Source organism: Balaenoptera physalus (assembly GCF_965194825.1).
Source record: "Balaenoptera physalus genome assembly, chromosome: 11".
Classification (NCBI taxonomy): Eukaryota; Metazoa; Chordata; class Mammalia; order Artiodactyla; family Balaenopteridae; genus Balaenoptera; species Balaenoptera physalus.
The window spans coordinates 43,260,012-43,286,734 of record NC_138896.1 but is presented as its reverse complement, the minus strand read 5'-3'; the positions used below and the strand labels follow the sequence as shown (position 1 = coordinate 43,286,734).

General features: G+C 38.6%; 1 protein-coding gene across 3 annotated transcripts in view; it reads left to right on the top strand.

The window, feature by feature from the left end:
- HMGCLL1 (3-hydroxy-3-methylglutaryl-CoA lyase like 1) overlaps nucleotides 1-26,478 on the top strand; it is a 144,083-nt gene extending 117,605 nt beyond the window's left edge. For all 3 annotated transcript variants that reach the window (XM_082414353.1, XM_082414352.1, XM_082414354.1), the window contains 2 exons: nucleotides 18,259-18,384; nucleotides 22,315-26,478. In XM_082414353.1, coding sequence (XP_082270479.1) covers nucleotides 18,259-18,384; nucleotides 22,315-22,416 — 228 coding nt within the window. In that variant the 3' untranslated portion in view covers nucleotides 22,417-26,478. The remainder of the gene's footprint in view (nucleotides 1-18,258; nucleotides 18,385-22,314) is intronic.
- The last annotated feature ends 245 nt before the right edge of the window (nucleotides 26,479-26,723 follow it).

Genomic DNA, 26,723 nt, shown 5'->3' with positions numbered 1-26,723 from the left:
ATCTGGCCCTGCCACGTGTCTGCTGTTATGTTTTCACGTTGCCTCCCTGGGTCTCTCTATTCTAGTCCTAATGGTCCCCTCCTACTCTCTGAACATACCCAGCAACCTCCCTGTTCAAGACATCTGTTCTGACCTTGTTTATTTTTCACTGAACACTATAACACTATTATTTCCGATAAATTCTTAGTTCACTTTCCTGCTTCATGCAGGTTTCAGTTCAAATACCTCTTAGCAGAACAGTGTTCATGGAAAGAATGACTGAAACGAGTATCTCTGCCCTTGCTTTCCTGCATTCTTCTTGTTGTTTGACCATCACAGGTGGTTTCCTTCTCCACCACACAGCTGTCTCCACGAGAGCCCAGATTTTGTAGGTGTTATTTTCCATTACTGTATACCTGGCACCCAGAAAAATGTAGGAACTCAGTAAATATCTGTTCAGTGATAGAGTGAGCAGTTGTCACTACCAAGCATTAAATCATGTTTTAAATCCCCTGAAAACAAAGACAAAAAGAGATGCATGAGAGCTTAACACTCATTAAACTTTTTATGGTATTGAACTTTAAATGGAAGATGTTGAATGGCTTCTAAAAAAAGGTATCTAGAGACTAATTATTATTTGGTCTGCTCACAGCCACATCTCCCTTTGTCTAGGAAACTATCCCCTCATCACTCCAACCACGGGGTTCTTTGGGAGGGCCTAGAAATCACAGCATTTCCACCCACACTCTCCTCCCCTCCTGGGTGTGCACCAGCTTCAGTAACTGGTCCAGGGATGGAAATGTGACTCAAGGAAGGTCAGTAAATTTTCCTTTCCCAAGAATTTTCTGGCTGGAGCTCATGAAAAAGTGCTCACTTTTCTTATATTAGACTCTGTAACTTTTGGCATAGTAGACATGAAAGAATATAGCCAACACAGTGAGAAAAGAAATGAGGGGCGAGGAGAGAGACAGAGACAGAGACAGAGAGAGACAGAGAGAAAGAAGGAGAAGGAGAGAGAAAGGGGAAAGAAAAAGGAAGGGAAGGGAAGGGAAGGGAAGGGAAGGGAAGGGAAGGGAAGGGAAGGGAAGGGAAAGGAAGGGAAGGAAGGAAAGGGAAGGGGAGAGAGGAAGGAAGAAAAATAGTGTTGGAGTCCTTGGTCTAGTTTTTCCCAAGATCAGCTCCACCAGACTCTTTCCACTTAAATGAACCCAAAAATGTTCCCTCTTTTTTTCCCTCAAATATTTCAACCTAGTCACCCTGATTAATACATGATACAATATAGTAAAATTAGGGGACAATATCTTCAGCAGGTGTTTTTAGAATAAATGTGGGGAAAGACATCTATTTTTTTAATGTTTTATACTGAATGTCAATAAAAGACAAGAGAATAACCTTAAAATGGGATTCAGGGAAGCTATCTCTGCAGCAGTCTGAGCTAATGAGATCCAGGTATCTGTCTTTCTGGTGAACTAGATTGACATAAAGATAGAACTGAAATACTTAGAAAAGGATGGATGTATATTTCTTAAGGTGTCTTAATATTCTCTCAGTATGCCTCTGACAAAAGCTAGGTAGAAGCAAATTCATGATTAAACTCCATGAAAGGGATGCCAGAATTTGTCAAGGTCCAGCCAGAAAGCCAGCTACATATAAGCAATGGAATATAGAGAGTTGGTTGTACGGGCAATGGGAGAATGCTACAATTGAACAGCAGTCAGTGAGGTACCCCGGAGATAAGCAGGGCCTGGATTAGGGCAGGGCAAGCCAGGCACCTAGGATACAAAATTTAGGAGGCATTCATGTTCAGGTGCTGACTTTGTTCTGCCCAACCCTGAGAGTAAGTGTCTCCTAAAATCTTGCTCCCTGGGTGCCTCACTTCTAAGGAGGCACTCCTGAGATTAGCAATAGCAAGGGAACCACCACTGGCACCGCACTGAGGCTCCCAGGATGGATGGACAAAGGAAGAGTACAGTGTTACTGGAGCTCATCATCCAGAGTCACCAGGAGGGAGTTGGAACCATGGTCATCAGGGGCCTTTGGAGCCACAGAGGTACCACCTGAAGCAGTCAGAGAGGGGGCGCTATTCTTCTCCATCCAATGGAGCTTTCTGTTTGAACACACCAGGAGTCCAGCAGACATGGGAGCTTGGGGATGCAACCTGCAGGGATCAGTCCCCTGTGATAAGATGCACAACAGGGATGGACAAGCAAGACCTCTGGGAGCAAACAGCTTGACTGTCACAAGGCTGTGTCCTTTGGAGAACAGAGGTGCAGATGGCACCTTTCTTATTCTGTTGGGAAAGCTGAGAAGCCTAACTTGTATTCTTGCCCAGAGAAGATATTTGGCCAATCTGTTTTTTTTTTTTTTTCATGATTGATATTTGGTATATTTTCCTGCATATCTCATAAGTGATTTTTTTTTCTCTGAATGTTATCTTGCCAGTGAGGGAAATAACTTTTGAATTGGACTCAGATCTCAAGATTTCCATCTGCTTTTCTACTTTCATTCTTAATGAAGGGTGGCATTGAATTTTAGGTGCTTAGAAGTATTAAAGTTAAAAAAATCCTAAAATATGTTACAGGTCATGTGGAAGCTTTTATATGTCTATGGTATTTGGCAGCCTGGCCACAAATACCAAGTATGTGTGGGTTTGGCACCTTTAAGGAGAATCTTCAACAAGTGTTTTTCTTTTAAAACTGTGTTTTATATGACTTTTTCTTGGCTATTAGCACTGGACATCCCAGTTGGATGCCATCTGGAGGCTTATGGCATGTGGCCTTCCCAAGAAGTCACTGTCTTGCTTAGAATTTTCCTGTCATATGTTCCAAGGAACAGACCTACAGCAGTGATGTGTTGTCTCAACTACAATAGCAGAAGCCCTTAATTTTATTTTTATTTGGCTATGTTTATAGCTGTATGACAGAATTAGATGTTATTGAACAAGCTACATTCAACATGCATTTGTAGAAAGCCTTGGGATTGGATAAAACCCTAGGGACAATCAAAGTCAATAAGCTTCAGTCACCATAGAAGGGATTCCTTCTACAACCTTTAGATGGTCTTTTAATACCTTCAGTGGCAGGGAGATCATTTTTTTGAGAGTGAGCTCATTTAAGTTTGGGGAGCTTTGAAAGGCTAAAGAGTTATTTCTCATAATCAACCAAAATCTACCTCTGTCTATTTTCCTCTAGAATTATACAGAATAAGTCTGTTTTTTTGCCCATGTAATGATCTTGAACTATGTAACTATAACCGTCATCTACCTCTGAATTTTTACCCAAGATAAATACTAACAAATGCCACAAACACTGGTTGTATCATGTTTTCCAGATATGTTGGTTGGCTCCAAACCTCCTTCATCTCCTATATATTTAACTGTAATTATACCTACTTTTGTTTTCTCAACCTTTTGAATAACTGGCTTTAACTGGGGAGAAATCCATTCTTGATTTCATGTGTACTCAGCTTTTTCTCTTCTTTCAAGTTGTATTCACTGCTTAGGAAAATTAATATCATTGTTACCATAACTATCTTGTGAGATATTTTGATCATGGTGGCTCTAGCGTAAGCAAGATCCTTGGTAACTCATTTAGAAATCAAGTTGAACTTGAGCTATTGAAAATGAACAATAAAGACGTGAGTGGTAATACTCAGTGATGTAATATTATAAAATATTTTAAACCCTATTATCCATGTAAATATATGACAATGTCCAGTTTAATGAACCTGTCCATTTAAATGCCCCCAAATGAATATCTCCTAATACATGGCTGAATACATTCATCAGCTTACTGTTAATCAGCTCAGTCATTTCTTATTTAAAATAGTGTCTCAAGTTTCTCCTGCACACCTTTTCCTCTCGTTCCTACAGGAGAGCTAAGTTTGATGGGAGCTGAAGTATCATCCTGCCATGGGGCAAAGGTCACCTGGTCTGATGGTATCTTAGTCCTCCCTTGTTGCCCTGAGATGGAGTTCTCTAGCCTGTTCATCCTTTGTCCTTGTGATGGTACTGTGACCATGGTCTGTGGATGTTGGCCTATTCTCTGAACCTTCCTGGTAATGATCCTAGTTCCTTCCTGCCCACCAGTGATCTCTCAGCCCCACCGGGGGAAATGAGAAATTGTTGTATGCTTTCTATGTCAGGCGTGAGTGCCCTATTGCCTTTCCAGCTGCCTTGAGTCCCACTCACCAGGCACTTCACTTAGCCTTTGCTGCCATGGCATCCCATAACTGGGTGGGAGATTTTTGAGTCTTGTAATCCCCCTCCAGCCCACCCTTTTGGAAGCAGAACCAGTCCCTTCTGTTCTGGGGCTCCTCTAAATGTGCCTGGGATTTCTGTCACACATTACCCACAACCACATCCCTGGTACTCAGCAGAGAGGAGGAGCCTTGGACTCTTCTCAGGGACCCGGGAAGCACATAGTTATATCTTTTAAAATTATTTTACTGCCCCATGGAGACCAATACTTTGAGTTATAAGAATATTGAAACATGAGTTTGAGCATTACCAAACCATGAGATCATCCCCAAAGCAGACAAGCAAGTGGAAATGGGTATGTAATGAAAGATTTAAAAAGGAATTAAAGTTAGTTTTGAACAATCACGAAGGCTTTAAGAAACATTATGTATTAAATATCCAGTTTTCTCTAACTATGATGATTTTCAAGAAAGCAGCTTCTACCTTCCGCTAGAGTTGATGATTCCCATTCATGGAGCACCCTCCACTTAGTTGTTAAGCTAGAAGTCACAGGGTTTCTGTTAATGACACCTCATAAATATGTATATACATATATATATGTGTATATATATATATATACATATATATGTGTGTGTGTGTGTATATATATATATATTTATTTAAAAAACTGAATATATATATATTTTTTCAGATTCTTTTCCCTTATATGGTATTACAAAATATTGAGTAGAGTTCCCTGTGTTGTACAGTAGGTCCTTGTTGTTTATTTTGTGTATAGTCGTGTGTATCTGCTAATCCCAAACTCCTAATTTATCCCCCTCTTTCCCCTTTGGTAATTGTAGTTTGTTTTCTATGTCTGTGGGTCTGTTTCTGTTTTGTAAATGAGTTTATTTGTATCATCTTTTTAGATTCCACATATAAGTGATATCATATGATATTTGTCTTTCTCTGACTTACTTTACTTAGTATGTTATCTACGATTAGTCTTCATTTATTTAGACACCATTTTATCTCATAAACTTATCTCAAATTTATTCCTTAATAAAAAAAACTTTTTTTTTTCTTTTTTTTTTTTTTTACTTTTGTTTCACTTTAAATACTCACCACCATTGACTGGATGCATTGCACTAATTTTCTGACTAGTATTTCTACTTAGATATTTCTCAACCTTTTATCCTTCTCAGTTATTGCTCCCTTGCTACCGAAATCTGCTTGAAACAAAACGCTGATGATGGCACGATTATTCATAAATTTTAAGTAGGTCTTTATTTTCTAGAGAATAAAGTTCAGCTCGTATAGAAAGGCATCCAAGGCCTCTCATGATTAGGAGCTGTACTCCATCCACACCCCAACACTCCCTACAATAAAAGTCTCATTAAAATCTCAGTGTACCCTTGGCCTGTTCATCATCTGTGTATTTTCTCAAGCATGTATTTTCTCAAGCTGTTCCCTCCCTGTAGAATATCCCTTCCCTCACCATCCCCCACTTGTCAACATCCTTCAAGGACCAATTCAGAGCCAAACTAGTCATCAAACTTTTCACCATACCCCACCCATCCTTGCTTCATGATAAAATATAGAAACCATCTCACTGATGTGTCTGAACAGCTTTGTTTATAATTTTCATAATAGCTACCACACTCTACTTTGCATTGTAGTTCTTTGTATTTATGAATATCTTGTCTGCCAGGTCATTAACTTAATGATGTGTTAGTTACTACTCTTTTGTTTCCAAGCAACAGTGGCCAACTCAAGCTACCTTAAGCAAAAAAGAGACTGTATTATGAGGATATAGGGGTGTGTCATGAAAACCTCTTAAAGGAACAAGACAAGCAAAGAGCAGAGATTTGGAAGCCTTCCCACTTGATTCTGAATCTCAGCTCTCACCACTTAGCCAATATGTGTCACTATGCGTGGTCATAGTAAACATTCTGTGGCTCAAGTTTCTCACATATAAAATGAGGATGATAATAATAGTACGTACTTCCTTGGATTACTACATGGTTTACTTGGCACAGCTCTCATTAAATTTTATTTCAAAAACAAAGGTGGGGTTTTTTGGGAAAGACTACTGCCTTGCGTTTGTGACTAGCATTTGCTTGGGATTCCAAATAACTTGATTTGGGGAGAGCAGAGGAGCCTCACCGAACTTCTTTGAGGTTATCATTTAATGCTTTGGGGTCCTTTATTTGGCACAGAGATTGGTAAAGTGAGTAATACACTATTTTTGGAAAATAAGCCTGGACAATTTTAAAATGTTAAGTTTGGACACAATATTTAACCCTGGACCTGCACCTTAAAAAACAGCAGAGTAATAGAATGTTCTGTTGCCCGGGTGCCCATTGAAATTTATAAGGAATTCCAGAAGATACTTGAGTGTGGGCAGGTCTGTTAAGGCAGTCTGGTGACCTGGGAGGCCCAGAGCCCCTTTCAGGTTTCCTATGAGGTGAAAACTTGTCATAATGACACTAAGATATTGTCCCTTTTTACCATTCTCAAATAAACTGTGGATTTTCTAATGAGAGAAAAGAAGATGCCCATGAGAATCTAGATGTCTTAATAAAGATGACTATATACACACACACACACACAAAAACAAAAACAAAAAAACAAAGGTGGGGAGGAAATGAAGCTGGATCTCAGGAAGGACCAAAAAGCTGTCTGGAATTCAGGTGGCATTTCTCTAATTCGAATGTCTTATTCCACCCCCTCCTACAGACCAAATTACTCTGCTGCTCGTCGCCCATGGAAAAAATTGTTTGTCCATAGCTCATGTGCTGTACCTCTCACCTCTTAGAAAGATAGAGTCTGTCTTTGTCTCTGCGCCACATTCTGGGGGAGGAGCCTGTGATTGACTCAATTTTGGTTCCAACAGCTGCCACCAAGATTAACAAAGAGTCACTGAGCAAACAAACAAGCATGTGCCATAAACTTATCTTTATGGCATTTCCAAGAGAAGAAGGTTTAGGGAGCAAAGTAGGTAGTGATCCACTGACATGGCTCATTGATTTTGCTATTCTCAGAGCATCGTTTTGTGTCTCCAGTTGGATTGGATCAAGTTCAGTTCACACCATGTATAGTCAGACTTGCACTCAGGCCTTGATCCTGCAATTGTTCTTCAAAATATTTGAATTTGTTCAATTACACTTTCAAAAACATTTGAATAGTAACTTGTTCTGTTCTAGGTATTATGCCATATACTGAGGGTATCATGGAGTGAGGTAGCGTGAAGTTCTTGACCTCATGATGTTAATGTATATTGCTTGCTGCTTTGACTTAAAAAAAAAAAAAAAAAGGTGTAATCTTTCCATTATCACAAGCCCTGCCTGGTTTGTGAGTATTGGTAACACTGTTAGTTCTTCATCAGCACCACTGTGTTTTCAATTCTTTTTTTTTTTTTTTTCTCTCTTAACGTTCTTTTTTCTTTCCTGAACATTTAGCTATATTTTCACAATATTAGGCAGGCCTCCCACTAACATCCATTTTGGAACTGGAAATTATTTATCTCCTACCAGTGCAACTCCAGAAGCATGAAGACCTGAATTCTAGACCCGTCTCTACCGCCAAAGACCTTTGCGACTTTGGGGAACCCCCTAAGAGCTCTGGGGCTTAGCTCCTTCCCTTTAAACCAGAATCAATCCACTAATCAATTAATCGTATAAGGGATTTTGACTAAAATACATGGTGACTTCTACCTTTATAGATGCAAAATCTTTAATGTTTACACAGTGTTAGTTATCCATCTGTGTCCCATTTTCTTCCCCCTCACTTTGTTACCATTGTCTCCATTCATCACTTTTTCTGCACACGTTGAGAGCATCATGGGAGCGGGGTAAGGCTGGGTCTAAGAGGAGCTGGAATGAGATGGTCAACTTTTTCCAGGGCTCTCAGCCGATGAACTCAGTTATTGTGTTTCTGAGAAGACTGACTGTTGATTTTCCTTGGAAGCTTTGGGGTCACTGTTCCTTTAAGAGTTTCTGTCACTCTGTCTGTCCTCTCTTTTTGCCCTACCTCATGGCACAGTTTTATCTATTAATTTCCAGGCTCAGCTCTATGTTTCTGCCCTAACCTCAAACTCATCCCTACCTCCCTAAGGCTTTTTTGGTTAATTTTCTCCTCTAGTGCAGCCTCATTCTTTACCCCCATTCAGTGAACCCTATCCTTCATGGCTGCCAACTCACCTGTCTCTCCATTTGCATACTCCCACACTGAAACCTGCCCCAACTCTCTTCTTCATTTGTCACACACACATTATATCCTCCGTCTGCCTCTATATCCTTGTCATATACTTGTGAAAGCCAAGACTTCTCACATGTTATGTACCAAGCTATGGGATATGCGCTTTCCATGGAACATCACATTGTATCCTGAACAAGCCCGTGAATCTGTACTATTAAATTCATTTTACAGCTGGGGGAACAGAGAGGTAAGGTAACATCCTCCAGATCACACAGCTAACAGGTGGCAGAGCAGGTTCAAGCAGAAGTCTGTCTCCTGAAACTGATCTTGAAAGCACAAGGCTGTAGGTTCTCTGTTTGTTTTTGAATCTATTACCACCTCACTCCTGTTCTATCTCTGCTGAAACGACCCATTTCAGACTGTCAATGGCATGAATCCAATAAATTTTCTCTGGTCTCATTTTCTTTAACTACCTTCAGCATTCATCACTGTGGTATATTTAGGGAAATTTCTACCCTGTCCTCTGACACTGAACTTCCCCCTGCACTAATTCATCTCCCTTCTCCTAATTCCAAAAAGTGAGTGTTCACTAAATGCCAGGATTTGAATCTCTGCTCTTTTCTAGACAAGTTCCTTCAGAGAACTCAGATATGAAATAAATCAAGATGAAATTACTTTTTTCTTATTTTTAATTGCTCTAAGAGAGAACCGACTGTCAAAAGGAAAAAAAAGTAGCAAGGTATTGTGAGTTTACACATGCAAAAGTAAAAGGTAGGGAAACAGTAACACCAGGGATGGGTGGAAAGAATTGAGAATATATTGTATGTAATACTGTAAGATCCTTCCCTCCATGTGGCATAGATATTTGAAGGTAGGCTATTACTAATTAAATAATATTAATTTAATTGTATTAAGTTATACTGTAAAGCATAGGGTAACTACTCAACAACTTAAAGAAGAGGTAGAAATATTAAGGAAGAGATAAAATAGGGTCATAAAAAATGCTCAATTAACAAAAGATAGAAAAAGAAGAAAAACAAAACATAGAACAAATAGAACATATAGAAAATAGCTAGCAGATTTTAATCCAACCATATCAGTTGGTGTATTAGTTCTACTTGGCTATACTGATATAGCAGACCTTGCACCCACCCCCCAACATAAATAATGGCTCAAACACAGGGATGTTTGTTCCTCACTCATTAGATGGTCCACTGCACGTGTTCCTGGCAGCGGGCATCTTTCCTCCAGGTGTTCGCTCAGGGACCTGGCTCTTTCCATTTTGTGCCTACACTATTCCCTCAGGCCTCATTGTCATGGGCATTTGACTATTAAAAAGGAAGAAGACACGTAGTTTCTGAAAGGACTTGTTCTGGAAATGGCCTGCATCACTTTGCTCTCATGCCATTGGCTAACCCACAGTCATGCAGCCTCACCTACACAGAAGGGCAGTTAGGTAATGTTGTCTAGCTGAGTCCCGGAAGAAGAGGTGACTGATTTTTTGGTGAAACGCCAGTACTGTCTGCTACAGATGAACGGCTAAACTGAAAGGTTAAAGATCTTCAAACTTTATTATCCATAAAATCACCTTGGAGTTTGAAACAATTTCATATTCTTGGGCTTTACAAGAAAAAAATTCAGATTTTGGTGTAAGGCACAGAAATCTGTATTTTATTTTGTGCCAGTAGATTAGAGAGCATGGATGGTAACTGAAGGAGTACCCATGGGAGCCAGTGATATCCACTCACAAACAGAAAAGAGGAGGTGATTCTGAGAGGAGTCATCTGTAGGGTTTGGATTGAACCCAGGAAATGAGAAAATAGAGCCTGAAGTCGGCCAGTGTACTTTGGAGTGTTGTCCTGGCAGAAGAAGGAAATGATTGAGAAAGAAGGGTATACATTTATTAATATGGCTCATTTGTACTATTTACAAGTGGTATATATTTAATACAGATAATTGTTAACAATCTGGAAATACAAATGAGTTATACCAAATATAGTTACTCTCCTACTCTTTTATCTTCCATTTTCTTATCAGCATTTTTCCATACCATTATATATTCTTCAAAACCATTTAACTGTCTCATAACTGTCTTACATAACTTATTAACTATTCCCCTATTGTTGTACATTTCATTTATGGGCTTTTTCCCCACTGTTACAAATAATAATACAAAGAATAGTCATCCTTGAACATAAGTCTATATTAACATTTCTGGCTATTTTCTTGGGCTAGCTTCCTAGGAATGCAACCATTGGGACAACAATCCTTTACTTTCTCAATTTCTTGATAATGTCGAGTTGTGTAGAAACTTTTTCAGAGAGTTGAAGAAAGTATGATGAGAAAATGGAGTCTTTATTTTTTGTTTTCAGTCTCTTTTTAAAATTTTAATTTAATTTTTATTTTAAATTAGAGTATACTTGATTTACAATATTGTGTTAGTTTCAGGTGTATGGCAAAGTGATTCAGTTATACATATACATATATCCATTCTTTTTCAGATTCTTTTCCCATGTAGGTTATTACAGAATATTGAGTAGAGTTCCCTGTGCTATACAGTAGGTCCTTGTTGGTTATCTATTTTATATATAGTAGTGTGTGTATGTTAATCCCAAACTCCTAATTTTTCCCCCCACCACTTTTCCTCTTTGGTAACCATAAGTTTGCTATTGAAGTCTGTGAGCCTGTTTCTGTTTTGTAAATAAGTTCATTTGTATCATTTTTTAGATTCCACATATAAGTGATGTCATATGATGTTTGTCTTTCTCTGACTTACTTCACTTAGTATGATAATCTGTAGGTCCATCCATGTTGCTGCAAGTGGCATTATTTCATTCTTTTTATGGCTGAGTAGTATTCCATTGTATATACATATCACGTCTTCAGAAAATGAAGTCTTTTGATTTGTCAATGGCTTTCTTCCTAATTCACACGCTTCCCCCCGGAGTTGTTATAAGGATTAAATGCAACCAGGTGTGTAAAGTGTTTAGTGATGCAGCTGGCATTTAATTAGCACATAGTCAGTTAACTATTAATACTGAACAGTAGCACGCAAATGTTATTCCTGTTAAACTCTGTCTCATACTAACTGTGTGAAGCACGGACCGTCACTTTCCTTCTCTAAGCCTCACTTTCCTCATCAGTAAATGAGCATGAATTACTGCCCACTTACCTGGATTTTGTGGAGTTTTCTCATATGTGAAGTATGTGGTGCAGTATCTGTGATATAATAAGCCTTCAATCAATGTTCACTAATAGTATTTATTATTTCTCAGTCTACTGAAATTGAGAATTTCCTTATGTTTTTCCATTTCCTTATTTCCTTCTATGTACACACTCCCATTTCTATCTCAGTTTGAAATATACTACATGAAAGTACTAATATAATCTATCTCATTATGTGTGGTGAGGCAGGGAGGAGTGAAACGTGTAGGAAACCCTTTTCAAAGACAAGAGATGGTCTATGAAAGCATTAGTAATCCATTACGTTAGCTTACTCACCCCCAACAGCAAGGTATCATGATTTGCATACCAATTTTGGTGTATAACTTCAGTGTATGAAAACACTGGGCTTTATTCATGCATGCCAGTGGTTCACTATCTGTGGTTTACAAAGCATGGTATGTTCACAGTACACATGAATGGCCAGTAGTTGGTACCAAAACTCAATATATGGTAATTCTTTAGAGTGCTGGGTGAGTAGCATCTCAGAGCAAGATCTGGGCTCCCTGGAAAGAGTGCTGTGACCCACTAGTGACACTGGTCTGGCTGCTGGGGGAGAAGTAGCGCATCACATGTGGATAATTACAATCCTCTGTTGGAGGGAATATTAGCTGTGAGGAACAAGTTGAAGGGAAAAATTTTAGAAAAATGAGTATATTTGTAATATTTTATCCTGCATGAATATTTGTCTTTTTCATCATGAGTAACTTAGATCCCAAAATGAGTAACTTCCCTGTCAGAGATTTACTTGTTATTTTAATTCAACTGTAACATTATTACAGATTTCTAAAGAAAAATTTGGTCTTGGCAAAAAAAGTAGATGGCATTTCAAAAAGTAACATTGCCAAAATTCTTCTATATGTTCCTTAATACTTTATTAACTTCAATACCTAAAATTGTAGATTTCATTAAATATTTTGAAATCAGACATATATGGAAGATTATACATTTTGGAAAATGATTTCTTTGTCTCCTCTTATCATATTTCTCAGTTTTGTTTGGAGAATAAGTTCTTACAGCACGAGAAAAAGTCGAGATGATACTTTCAGTTATTGTATCAGCATGATCTGGGCATCTAAGCACTATGCAAAATTAACAAAGTTAACTCTCCTCAGAGCTCACCTGAGATTGTAGTACAGAGTGATAATGCTCGTGCTATATCTACAGCTAATTTGCAATTTTCCAGAAGAAGTGGTCACTCATATTTTATCCATTTTCCTTAGCCTTAAGTCCAAGTACACATCTGGGAGCTCAAGCAGATGGAGCCCATAACCGCACTCACCAGGCTTTTCATAACCTGGGTCACTGTGTTAATAGCTTTGGTCATGAGCTTTGAGGAAAGTGGAAGCCAAAGTCACCTCCACCCTTTGAGTTCTGGATTTGTTTCATTTTAGGGAGAATTAGCTCCCTGAGTTCTAGAGAGAATCGTTTCTCATTTGACAATAGTGAACTACTTCTCAGTGACAGACAAAATGTATAGTAATATTAATTTCTAACACTAATCTCCATGAGCTACAGAGCTTTGTATGTATTCCAAGTCCCTGGCACATAGAACATGCTCAATAAACATGTTCAAGTCAAAGGAAGAATAATAAAAAATATACTGACTACATTGAACCACAGATGATGTGCTACACACCATTAGTAAAAGTTTCCTTATTTTAAAGGTAACAAAATATTTATTTGCATAATATAAAGCTATTTACTTACATATTTGCTGTTTCTGGGTTGGAACACAGTGGCAGTTCAATGCTTGACTTTAACTTGGTGGATTTTGGTGTTACATCGCCATCTTGTGGTTATTGATCTGAAGCTATTTCCTTCAAAACAAAACCCAAATGCTTTGTTTTGCAACATACTGTATGGTGCAGAAAACCATTTGTGCTTGTGTGCTTACACACACACACACACACACAAACACACACACACACCAGTAATCTGACCATCTGAAAAGCAGTGTTTTAGATTTGGAGACATGGGAAAGGAAATATCTAAGAATAATCTTTTAATGCAGTCTCTTGTATGATAAAATCATCTATGCAACCCATCTATTATTATCAAATACATGAGGATATTATAACAATGCATTTTCTATAATACTATGGTTTCAGTAGCAAAGTAAAAACATGTTTCCTCTATTTACCGTAAAGAACAGAGAAGAAATGTTTTTCTTCCTGCTCTGTTAAGAACTTGTTTACATCATATTATGTACCGTTTCTAATGGAATAGGGAAGTCGAGGTAAAGAAAACATACACAGTGAAATCAAATTTTCTTAGATGACTATGACTAGAAATTTCCAAAGCAGCTTGTTCCAAAATAAAGTCATCTAACTTAATGTATGGGTAACACTATACATTGAGAAGATATGTTTTTCTGGGGAACAGAATTGCACATTTAATAGAGGACAGAATTGAGAGGATATTATGTAGAAAGTTCTATTTTTAAAGTACTGTGATTTTTTTTTGAAGAGAGACTTTAAAAGGAACACATATCTTAATATTCTCATTCACAGCTAAGGTATACTTTAATAAACTCTCTTTAAATTTGCTTATTGAAATTTTAAATCCACATACTGCTCTTAGAATTGATTCAATTGATTTGTGACTAAGACTCACAGAAATATAATCTGTTCCAGAGCGAATGTGCTGGTAGGAAAGAGGGAAGGACCATTTTCCAGGGAGGCTTTCACCCAGATCGCATCTGCCTTTACAAAATTATGCACACAGATTAGCCCTGCACACTTACACCCTGAAAGATCAGTTAGTTGCAAAATAAATTGTTGGTCAATAAACTCAGTCATAGGTTTATTTATTCTCATTTTCATTTATTTACTGTCATTCTACGACAGGCTACAGTTTGCAGAAACCTTTCTTTTTCTAATTATATATGTAATTACATTCATTGTGGGGCCATTAGAAAACAAAGACAAACAGGATTAAAATAAAATAAATTACCTATAGTCACACCACCCAGTGATCACTGCTGTTGGCATTTTGGTATATCATCCAAATTCTACCTTTTTTTTTTTAGAAGATGGGATTATGTTTCCATATACCATTATAATGTCCTGTAATATGTTTCTTTCCCTTAACTGTGCATTTACATAGCATTTATCATTCCATTTTACAGCTACACCTTAATTAATTTAAATTAGTCCCCATTACAGACATTTGGATGGTTTCCAAATTTTTATTCATATAAAACATACTGTAATGAATCTATATATAAGGGGTGTGTTTCATGTGTGACACATACACTCACCCATATATATCTGTTTTTATTTCTTACCTAATTATTTACTTAGAATTTGGGAAATATTCCTAGGAAGTATTTTTTTGATAGGGATTTCTAGGATAATGGATATTGGCAATTAAGACTAATTACTAGTTAATTGCTCAACAGAAAAAAAGTTCCAGGTTATTTTCCTACCAGTTTAAGTTTTCTTGTTTACCTTCAGTTCCAACAACACCTCCTTTTTGTCACTGATGTTTATCAAAGTCTAATGCACATACAGAAAATTGCACAAATCATAAGCCCTCATGGTAGGCTGAAGCCATCTTTCACCTCTCATGCTGGTACTGCTGACATTCACTACCTCATACTTTTTGGGGTGTTCTTTCAAAAACGGGTTTTCTTGAAAAGTTGATCCATCCTGATTAACTCTTTGCTGCCCCAGGGTACAGAGCGTCTCTAAATGAAAGCTCACTCATACCCACAGTTGATAAAGTCAGAGATGGATGAGAAACTTACCTCAGGGGTTCCCACACTAATTACACAAGAGAATCACCAGAGGGAAGCTTTAAAGAAATACCAATGCCTGACCCCATTCCCAGACAAAGATTCTGGGGAGAAGCTTGGCTGTTAGTTTTAAAAGGTCCCCGGGTGATAATAATTGGCAGGGATTGAGAACCACTGAAACATCTTTCTCCTGGAGTGATAGATTCAATTCTACTGAATAGATAAATTTTAACCTATAGGTGAAGAATGCCTCTGCCTATCTGATGTCCTGGCAGACTTCCAGAGATGAGCTCAGTGTCTGAACCTTTGTCTTTTCCAACTACTGGACAATTCCACCGATTTCACTCCTAGAGCATAATTCTTTAAACTTACTATTTTGATTCACCGCAAATGTAGACTGCCCTAAATGGACCAGTACTTTAGCTGGTCAGTTATTAACACCCAAATATGATTAAGCTTTGAGAGAGGTCGTGATAAAGGAAGAAGAGCCATTGCCACATTCCCATGTTGAAGAGTATAATGAGGAGAAACGGAAGTACAGAAGCAAACAAATTATATCTGTAAACTTGCATTAGTCCCAAAGGCATCCATGGCTTTTGGACTATGGTTCTGCCCTTGGGAGCCTTGGTAAACATGCTAGGTCTCACCAGAGAAAATTCAGAACAGTAAAATTGTGCAGCCCCTTGAACCGTAATGGAAAAGAACATAAAAAAGAATGTGTGTGTGTGTGTGTGTGTATATATGTATATATATGTGTATATATATATCTGTGTGTGTGTGTATATATATGTATATACATATATATGAAACTGAATCACTTTGCTGTACAGCAGAAATTAACACGACATTGTAAATCAACTATACTTCAATTAAAAATATGTGCAGCCCCCTTGGCATGTCAAAGGAGATAGGAGCCACCTGAAGAGCTCCCAACAGCTAAATCTCAAACAACGTGAGTGACAAGACATATAAGGGAATATTGGATTACAACCCAAAGTACTAAATAAATACCCATGAGTCTCTACTGATATAAACAAATTTTTGAAGAAATAAATAAATATGGGGGAATAGACAAATCTCTCATATGGGAAATTTCTAAATAATTTAGGTAGGTATTCTCCACTCCTTAGGTGTGAGCTGCACATAGTGACTTTTTTCCCAAAAGTACCATATGGACAAGGGGACATGGGGTAAAGATGAACATCACCAGTTGTAAACCATATAGTATGCACCCTTGATATGATGTGTTAAGAATGGCACTTCCCCTGTGTTGCTCTCCTCACAAAACTTCAGGACTCCAGTCTAACCATGAGAAAACATCAGACATACCCACATTGAAAGACATGGTGCAAAACACATGATAAGTAACAATTCAAAATTGTCTAGGTCAATGAGGACAAAGAACGTCTGAGAAGGTGTCACAGCCACAGCAGAAGACAAGACAACTACATGTAATGTGGTACCCGGATGAGTTCCTGGAACAGGAAAAGGACATTAGCTTCTAAACTAAGGAAATCTGAATCATGTGTGGACTTTAGTTAATAATAACATATTATATGTGTTCGTTAGTTGTGACAAATATACCATAATGATGTAAGATGTTAACAATAGGGGAAATTGTGTGTAATGTATGGAAATGCTGTGTACTTTCTTCCCAAATTTTCTGAAAATCTAAAACGATTCTAAAATAAAAAGTTTATCAAAAAAGTAAAGGAAAAAGAAAGAAAGTGTCATTCCCCAGAGCAGCAGTGAGAACAGCATCTGGGATCTTGTTAAAAATTCAAATTCTCAGGGCCCAGCCCAGACCTCCAGAATCAGAAACTCTAGCAGATTGGCCAAGGGCTCTGTTTCCCAGCACTTCTCATTTTAGCTGAGGTTGTGTTACTTTTTCTTCAATGTCCAGGAGTGAAGAGTCAGATTAGCCTGTTGGTGGCTTCTGATTTCCCAATTGTCCCTTTCCACAGAGGGCTGCTCTGCTTGCCCCTCTTCTTATGTTATTCAAATCTGATACCCAGGGTCCCTTTCAGACCCTTTTGTGCTCATGTCTTTCACAACTTTTCCAGTCCACAGAGATCTCCACCTTGGATATCCCTAGACTCATAACATGAACCAACTTGCATGTTTCCAGAGGCCACAAATCACAGCAGAGTGTGAATTCTCTGGAGACACAGGTGACCTTGGGCAAATTGTGTGATCCCTCTGTACTTGAGTTTCTTCATCTGTGATTTGGGGATGATGGAAGAGTATCTCCTGGGTTTTTGTGGGAATTGTGAGTTAGTATCATAAGGTATTAATAATAATATCCAGCACTTAGTGAGGACCCAGTAAATGTGAGCTGCTACAATTGTTAATGGTGGATGTCCTGCCTCTTAAGTGTCTCTTCACTTCTCCCAAAACAGCAGGGTTTTGTGCACAAAATAAAGTAATGGCTCAGTAAAGATTGGGTGAATTGAGTGAATATGTTGAGCCCACAAAATACAAGTTCAAACATAAGGACAGCTCCCCACCACACTCCGTCTGTCTTCTAAGGCACCTTGATTTTGAGTCAGGATGTTGGAAATCTTTCATGTTGGTTATATAAGGTTTTTAGACTAAAGCTCAAAATTAGGTTGGAAAATACACCCCATGTGTGTATTTATCTTACTTCAATCTTCATCCCCTACCTTTGTTACGTTATCAATGAAAACACCATTTCAATTTTGATCTAAGATTATTCTCATTCCCGAGATCCTTAGCAGAGTGTCTGTTAGCCTAAAAGATGAGATTAGTCAGAAAATAAATTAGCACCTCGGGGACTGTTCTAGCAGCAGGTTGGTAAGTGAATAGGTTGAAATCATGGTTCAGATTTTCCTTATTTGCTCTTTGGAACAGGTTAAATAGAAATGCAACAACTTATATGCCATAAAGAGACAAACCTTGAGTGTTTGGGTTTGTTTTCCAGATGGGGATTAATGTGGTGGATTCTGCAGTATCCGGATTAGGTGGTTGCCCTTATGCAAAAGGTGCCTCTGGGAACGTAGCCACTGAGGATTTGATCTACATGCTTAATGGCCTGGGGGTCAAGACAGTAAGTTAACTTAGCATATTTTAATATTCATACATTCCTTGCAGATTCAAATTGGAATGCTTCTTGGATTTGGGAAGCAACTTTGAGGTCAAGTTTTACTACACTTTTGCTCTTTGCTAAAATGCACAGTGGGAAAATGCAATAAAAAATTCTTGTGGGGGGCTTTATAAAGTAACTTATTGCTATAGTTAGATCACCAATAATGCTACCATTTCACATTTTTATGGTGCTTCATGACCTCCAAAGTCCTTTTTCATCTAGTATCCAGTTTGATTTCACACGCTTTGCGTATTTGAGCCTGTCTTTGCTATTATGATTATTGTTTTTGCTGTTTTGTTTTCCTTGGAGGAAAACTAAGATCTTGATTTTCTCATGGTGACAAGTAGGGCTTCTGGAAGAGAGCCCACGGCACTTTTAAAATGGCCAGTGGAGGACCAGAGCTTAATAATACTTAGCATGTGAACAAGAATATTCTCTTTACAAGTGCTACCTGAAAAAGTCACATGCTCTATAATAACCCACCAAAATTAGTACTTTGTTTTGCCACATGCTTGTTAAAATGGCCTACCATTCTAAGGCAGATTTTTTTTTTTAAGGATAAAATATAAAGGGCAAACAACTGTTCACAGATTATCAGAAGTTCAAAATGTTTTCTGAGATGTAAAGCATCACCTGGATTACAGAATGGAATTGTCCTCTCCATATCTCCTCTCTCTCCTCTTCCCTCACTCTACTGAGCGATGTTCCTGCAGCAGCCAGCTTGTCTGCAGTCTCCCTCCCTGTGGCATTCGGTTTCTCACCTCCACCCCTTGCTCCTGCTTTCACCACCCCTTGGAATAGCCTTACTGCCCATACTTGATTTCACCTGGAGAGTGAGGCACCACCATCCTCAATAACACACCTTCTAACATCTCCCTGCTGATTCCCCAGGCCCACACTGCTGGGTTCCTCTCCTCCGTGTTTCCAGGCTACCTTTGTGTCTTCCTCTGAACCTACCACGAGGTTGTAGAATCATCTTCTTTCTGTGTCTAGGTCCCCCTGCAGGCAGAAATATAGTATGACAGCTGATTCACAGGTGACTGTTGCCTAGAGAACCTCAATAATGTTCAGTGAAAGACTGATACCACTTGGCACTAAACACCAGGAGCCTCTCTTCTCTGGTTAGAAATAGCTATTACAAAGTAGCTTGATTGTTTCCGTCATTTCCATTAGAAATGTATGACCATGACAGAAGTAGAAATCCTTTCTTTTCTTAAAATTTATTTTATTGAAGTATAGTTGACCTGCAATGTTGTGTCAATTTCTACTGTACAGCAAAGTGATTCAGTTATATATATATATATTCTTTTTAATATTCTTTTCCATTATGGTTTATCACAGGATATTGAATACATTTCCCTGTGCTATACAGTAGGGCCTTGTTGTTTTATCCGTCTGGTATATAATAGTTTGCATCTGCTGATCCCAAACTCCCAATTCATAGAAATCCTTCCTTGAAGATTTAAATGACTTGGTTGAACTCAGCTGAGTCAACATATGAACTCTGCTTCATATGTGTCAGGCCATGCGGGTCCAAATGCAAATAAGCCATGTCTCCATTCCTAAGAATTTCACAGTTCAAGGACAGTTGTTGCATTGGATATCAGCCAACAAGCCAAGATTCTCTGTACAACCTGTATCACTATGTCTCCCATGCTTAGTCAACTACCAAGAGCTACTGCTTCAACTTCTAAAATATTTTGGTTGTTTGTTCCTTCCTTACTATCCTTGCTGTAGCTACATCAGCACAAGTTCTTATCTCTTTCCTGGATATTCATCCTCCATACTAGTCTGCTAGCTTCAGACTGCCTTTAAACTCATCCTCCATGCTACCATAAAAGATTTTATCTAAAATACAAATATGAATATGCCTTGCTCCTGCTTGGGTACTCGTCAGTGGATTCCCATTTCCTGAAAAGCAAGGCTGTGTTCTATACCTTTTATACCTTTTCCAGTCACCTCTGCCCATTACTTTCCATGTATCCCATGTTATTTTTCAGATGTCTCGTACTCTTCTCTGCCGACAGTGCCTCATTCCTCTTACTTCTTCTCAAGGACTCATACTGTCCGTACAAGCCTCAGGTCAGGATTTACCTTCCTGGAACCCTTCCCTGACACATTCCTCTCCATTTGTTTCCATATTCTTTTCCTCAGTGGGTTGACTACCCTGCAGCTCTGCCCTCACGATCATCCGAGCATCTCTCTCTCTCAGTGACTTTAGTGGAAGTACTGGATTTCCTGTTTCGGGCTCCATATTGCCTGCTTGACCACAGGCACCCTCAAGACAGAAACCATATTCTGTGAGAAGTTCTTGAAACCCCAGAATGGATCATAGTACATGAGATATATTTAAGCACCTGGTTTAAGTGCTAAATGATTTAAGAATAAATGCAACATTATTTCATAAAGATATCTGTTCATTAAATAAAACAGTAGAGGAAGGCCAAAACAGAATCCTTTGGTACAATACCAACCAGAATCCTTTGGTACAATACCAACCAATCCCACTGCGTAATTGCTATAAATGGAATTACTGGAAAGCAAAGAAGAATGTTGGTGACTAAAATCTTATTATCTTTTGTTAGATGTAATTAAGAAATGAAAGACACACATGTAGCTTATTATTTACAAAATTTACGTATTACTAGATTAAGGATGTAAAACCAAAATGTGCCTAACAGATACTCCAGCCAAAACCATTACCATGACAAAACCAAAGCACATGTTAGTACCCTAAAAGCAACTTCATAATAAAAAGAAACAGTGAAAATTACTTACTTGTCATTTTACAAAATATTTTTGATGATTTTTAAACAGAAGTAAACTACAAAGAAAACAGTGCCCTAAAAGTTTCTAGAGAGAAGTAACTACCTATATTAAAATGATGATCTCTTTTTGATCACTTGTATGAAAAGCCCCTATGAGTATTTATACTTGTCTGTTTTAAGAAAACGACAAACTTACATAAATTTTAAAAACTACTCCTTAATAGCAAGGGAGCCTGAGTCTGTTTGATTTTAAGTCCCTGTTGTTTCTAGTCTGAGTTGAGGGAGGACATAGGAGCTTACGAAATACTACATGGGGCAAATCTCTGGTTAATCCACCTAACACTGTGCCCCCGTTCCACCCCCCTCCCCCCCAGTGACAGCACAGGTGCAGGGTGGAAACCTCGATGATGGTGATCTTTGGCTGCACCAAGCCCAAGATGACGAGCCTGCCTTGAACTTGGCCTTCATACCCAACTGTCGATCTGTCATCCATGGATTTACCAAAGCCTTTGTTGATCCTACTTATGCTTTCAGACAGTACAACCTCTCAGGCAAACAAGTTCCAGATGTGTACTAAATACTACTTCATTTTATTGGACTGCCTCCTTCAATTTCATGCCAGTAAGAGTGTTTCTGAACATGGTTAAAAATTATACATTCATCTTTCCTATATTTCTTACAGCTTTATAAGGTTTGTTTCTTTACATACTAAGATATACTAAGAGGGTTTTTTTCCCCCCCTAAGTCCTTATCTTTGAACTCCTCCAAACAATTATCATTTTAATTGCCCTTCACTGATATTTTGTAGAGTCTTTCTGGTTCCACTGTTGTCCTTTGTAGAGTTTAGGTATCAGCATGAATTACACTGAGTTATTCAGGTGTGGCTAGCCTATGGTTTTATACTAGGGTCAGATTCAAGATATGTTTTAATAAAGCAGAAAAATCTAAATCTACACAATTCATGGAGATAAATGCTGCCCCCCCCATCAATAATGAATAGCATTTTGTTTAGTAATTTTAAATGGTTAAGTAATTACTAATACAATTAAAAAGAATCTGTTTTGTCTTCTTTCTCCTTAACCCCCCTTCCCACCTGGTATCACTGTCATCTTTGTCTCACCAGGGTGTGAATCTTTACAAAGTGATGGAAGCTGGCGACTTCATCTGCAAAGCTGTGAATAAAACTACAAACTCTAAAGTAGCACAAGCCTCATTCAACGCTTGACTTGAATGCATTTGTGAGTTAAGGCTGAGAAGCTCCATTTCAGCTACAGATACTCATCTGAAAATCATTACTGCCAACTTGTTCTGAAATATGAAGTAATAGACAAGAGTGGGGGAAAAAAAGAGATACTTTGAAAAAGAGTAGGCTGGTTTGATTACAAAATTGACAGGAAGATACACCAGTCATCAGGTGAATTGCAAGCCAAGGCTAAATAATAAGATTTGTAGACATGCTTTGAACTTGGAGAAAAGTCTACTCTTTTGCTCTTATAGAAATAACTTTTTAATTTAGTCGATGTGAAAATTGACTTCAGATTTCCCTAAGTATCAAAAACTGTGTTAATACTTAATCAAGCTGGCTTAGCACAGCGTACATATCATCAGTAGTTTATGAGCTCCTGCATGGTGTGCAAAGTGTGTGGCCTCCGTATTATATGTTATGTGCCTCTGGATCTCAACTTCCCATTTGCCAAGTCAGTTAAATTATGGACCAAGTGCCAAATCTCCATCTGACCCTACATAATTTTTAGCGATAGAACTTATATATTTCAAGTATGCTAACATCTGTTAATTATTTCAGTGGCTTTATCTTGTTCCAAGAGGCTGTGGTCAGTGACAAGATGCCACATCCTGGAAACATATTACCTTCCGTGTTTGTCACATGCATCCAGTTTACCTTGCTTTCCCTCTCATCAGCTGTAGTGAAAACCAGGAGCGTGTTACTCAGCTATTGAGAAATAAGAGGTACAACCTTCATCCCGATGTCTAAGTTGCAGTGATGAGAATAGAGTGATACATGTACTTTTATCATTTTCAGCTCACTTCAAATTGTCCAAGAAATGTCACTGTGATCCTAAGAATATTAAGGCAGTTATTAAAATTCATGAAAAAAAGAAACTTTTCCATTGATTCAGGTTGATTAAATCACATCTGTTTGGGGAGGGTTGACGTTTTATGGTTATTTTTAATGTTGAAGTGGCTGAAATTTTATCTTTGTAATAGCATTACCAGAAATAGCAAAAATTAATATATTAAAGTTGAGAAGAGGCACAGGACGGCTATGTTAAGAAAAAAAAATTCTGTAACCTATGCAGATCATACGGGGACAGTATTATTCCATGTGGATCTGAATCGTCAGTTTTATTATTTATGTAGACTTCTCCAACGATACTGAGTGATCTTATCTTTGAATAAATTTGAATAGAATTTGAAATATGAAAGTGAGCATTGTGGGCTTTCTATTAAATATTCATCAAAACCGCAGAAATAAAAAGAAATTCAAGAAAATAAGAGAAGTACTGATTATAACTATGTTAACTTTAAAGATACACAATCATAAGAAAAGGATCACAAGGGAAGCCTATTGGAAATTGACAAAAACTGAGTTCCTATGGATAAGGCTAACGCTCAGGTCGTGATGGGTGACAGAGCAGGAGCTTGTCATCAGAACTGAATGACTCTTTGCATTTGGGTTACTGCTGGGGCAGGGTCAGTGCAGAGAGCAAGCAAAATTGCAGCTCTTTGTGGATCTGTTACATCTCTCTTTTCAGGAAGAACATGACACTGCACCCTGGGGCAGGAGTGGGACACGTGCCCTAGTGTGCACAGCAGGGTATCTACCCATCTTCTGAGGAGACTGACTTTTCCCCTCTCTTATGCAACTGTGGAATTCTTAGTTTTGAGATGTTTGGAAAAGCATCAGTTGATGCAAACTGCTTATAGAAACAGTGAAGGACAAAACTTTGATGTTTAGAAATAAAAACCACGGACTCTCCAAAAGGCAGAGCAAGTCGTGAGAACCCCAGGTGCAGCCTAGCACACACTTACATGGCACACACATCAGTCTACCAGTTCATATCCCAGAACACCTGGAAGATTCCTAATCACACGCACCACAGGGAAAGTTTGTGTTTTAGATATCTGTTATCCTTTCTCCACCCAAACCATCTAAACCCTTCTGCTAACTTAAAGAGAGTTTCTTTTCTGGTTTGGGGGGAAAAAATCACATAATCAGCAAAGCTGCCTGAAGTCCATAGGCAAAATCCCTTCAAAGCTATATTTCCACTAACCAGGAAACTTTGAAATCATTGTAGGACCTACCCAAACAACCCACCCACACATAAACCCACACCAGGGTTTGCCCTGGGTAAAAGCTTAGGAATGGCAAAGCAATTATGAAATACATATAGAAGTAACATTTTATGACATCTGCCCTTTAAGACTACTGTAAAAAGTAGAAATTTTCTAAATTCTGGATTCATGAAATTCATAAAGCAAAGAAATGGAAACTGCCTATGACTTGCTGAGAAAATTCAGAATGCCCTTTTATGCTATTTATTCTGATCACTATAACGTTTAATAAATACCCTTTTAGCTACACTTATATGGCTATTCATTTCTATATATGTGCATGAACTCCAGACATGCAAGTGACAAGTTACTTAGCATTGAATACGTAAGCCAGCAATATTCCTATCACAGCAGTAAAGGAGAGATAAAATAAGGCCTGGGAACCCTCCAGAAATCTGTATTAAATAGGCACGTGAAGAATTGCTGTGAATATCCATTTGCAAAGTGTTTTTGTGGACTAGAAGATAGTTTTATGCTTGTGTGGGGCAGGTCTAAAAGTTAAAAAAGAATAGTTTTGGAGGTATAGAGCTAGGGAGGAACGGGTGGGCTAGGGACGAAGGCAGGGAGGAGGGATGCAGGATGGAAGGAGGAGGAGACGGTGGGGAGAGAGGGAGGGAGAGAAAGAGAGGGTTGAGAAACTGTATTTACATCCTGCCTGTGAGCAGCTCCAGTGGAAGTCATCTCCTGCTCTGGTAGAAGCATCAGTTAGGCTGCTTTAAATTGCAGGCAATAGAAAACCTCAACTCCATGGGCTTAAGCAGCAACAGTTTTCTCAGATATCTCAGAAATATTGCTTTTCCACCATCATTTAGCTTCGTGGCTCAATTATGTTACAAGATAAGAGTTTCTGCCCATTTCCCTGTTGGCAGCTTCGGGCTCCTGCTCCTCGGAGTTGCAAGATGGTTGTAGCACTTCTGGGCTTCACCCTTCCCACAGGGCTCAGCCTCTGCTGAAGGCTTTTTCTTCTGGAATGCCTGTTTTTAATCAATGAAGAGCGTTTCCCCCACCCCATCCCAAACTTCCTCTCCTGTTTCACTGGGCAGAACATCATCATGTGCCCCTCCCTTAACCACTTACGTGGGGAATAGACCATTAGGATACACAAGCCAAGGGTATGGGTGACCTTGAGTGGATCCGTGCAGTGGTGAGGAAAGAGGACCCTGTAGGAGCACGTTTCCTGGTGAGACAGGGTGGGAGAATTGAAGGCAGAAGAGCTCACACCTCTCAGGAAGGAGCTGTATCCAAGTTCTCTGAAACTGGAGGAAAGGATGGAAATAGAAAAAGTTTCAAACGTGCGAGGAGTAGGTTTTAAGGGGAAAGTAGTCCATCTTGCTAATTGGTCTCTATATTTTTCAGGAAGGTAGGAAGTGAGATCTGCGAGCATTACAGCTGGGGGTGGAGTGACGGCTTGAGAAGAATGGTAACGTGTGAAACCCACCCAGAGCAGTATTAGAGGTTAACGTACTCTAAAAAAATAGTACAGATGAACTTATTTACAAAACAGAAATAGACTCACAGACATAGAAAACAAACTTATGGTTACCAAAGGGGAAAGGTGGGGGGGGCAGATAAATTAGGAGTTTGGGATTAACAGATGTACACTACCATATGTAAAATAAATAAGCAACAAAGATTTACTGTATAGCACAGGGAACTATATTCAATGTCTTACAATAACCTATAATGGGAAAGAATAGAAAAAAAAGAGTATGGATATATACATATATACATATGACTGAATCACTTTGCTGTACACCAGAAACTAACAATATTGTAAATCACCTATACTTCAATTAAAAAAAAAAGGAAGTTAACTTACTCTATAACAGTTTTCCAGGGGCTGTTATGTGCTAAATCTAAGTCCACTTTCTGGTCCTCATGCTACCTTTACACCTCTGTGTTCCACACACTCCCTCCTACTTGAAGCACTTCTTGATTTCTGTGGCCCTGCTCTCTCCTGGGTCCTACTACATCCTTGGTCCCAGGTCCTACCACCTCTTTCATTGTTTGGTCTCCTTCTTCTCTCCATTGTGTTTAACTAGAGACTCACAAATGCAAAATTGCCTACACCCTGCTCCCTTATCCAAATGTGTTCTGTGACCAGCAGGGTTGTCATCACCTGGGAGCTTTTGGGAAAAGCAGAATCTGGGGCTCCACTCCAGACTGACTGCATCACCA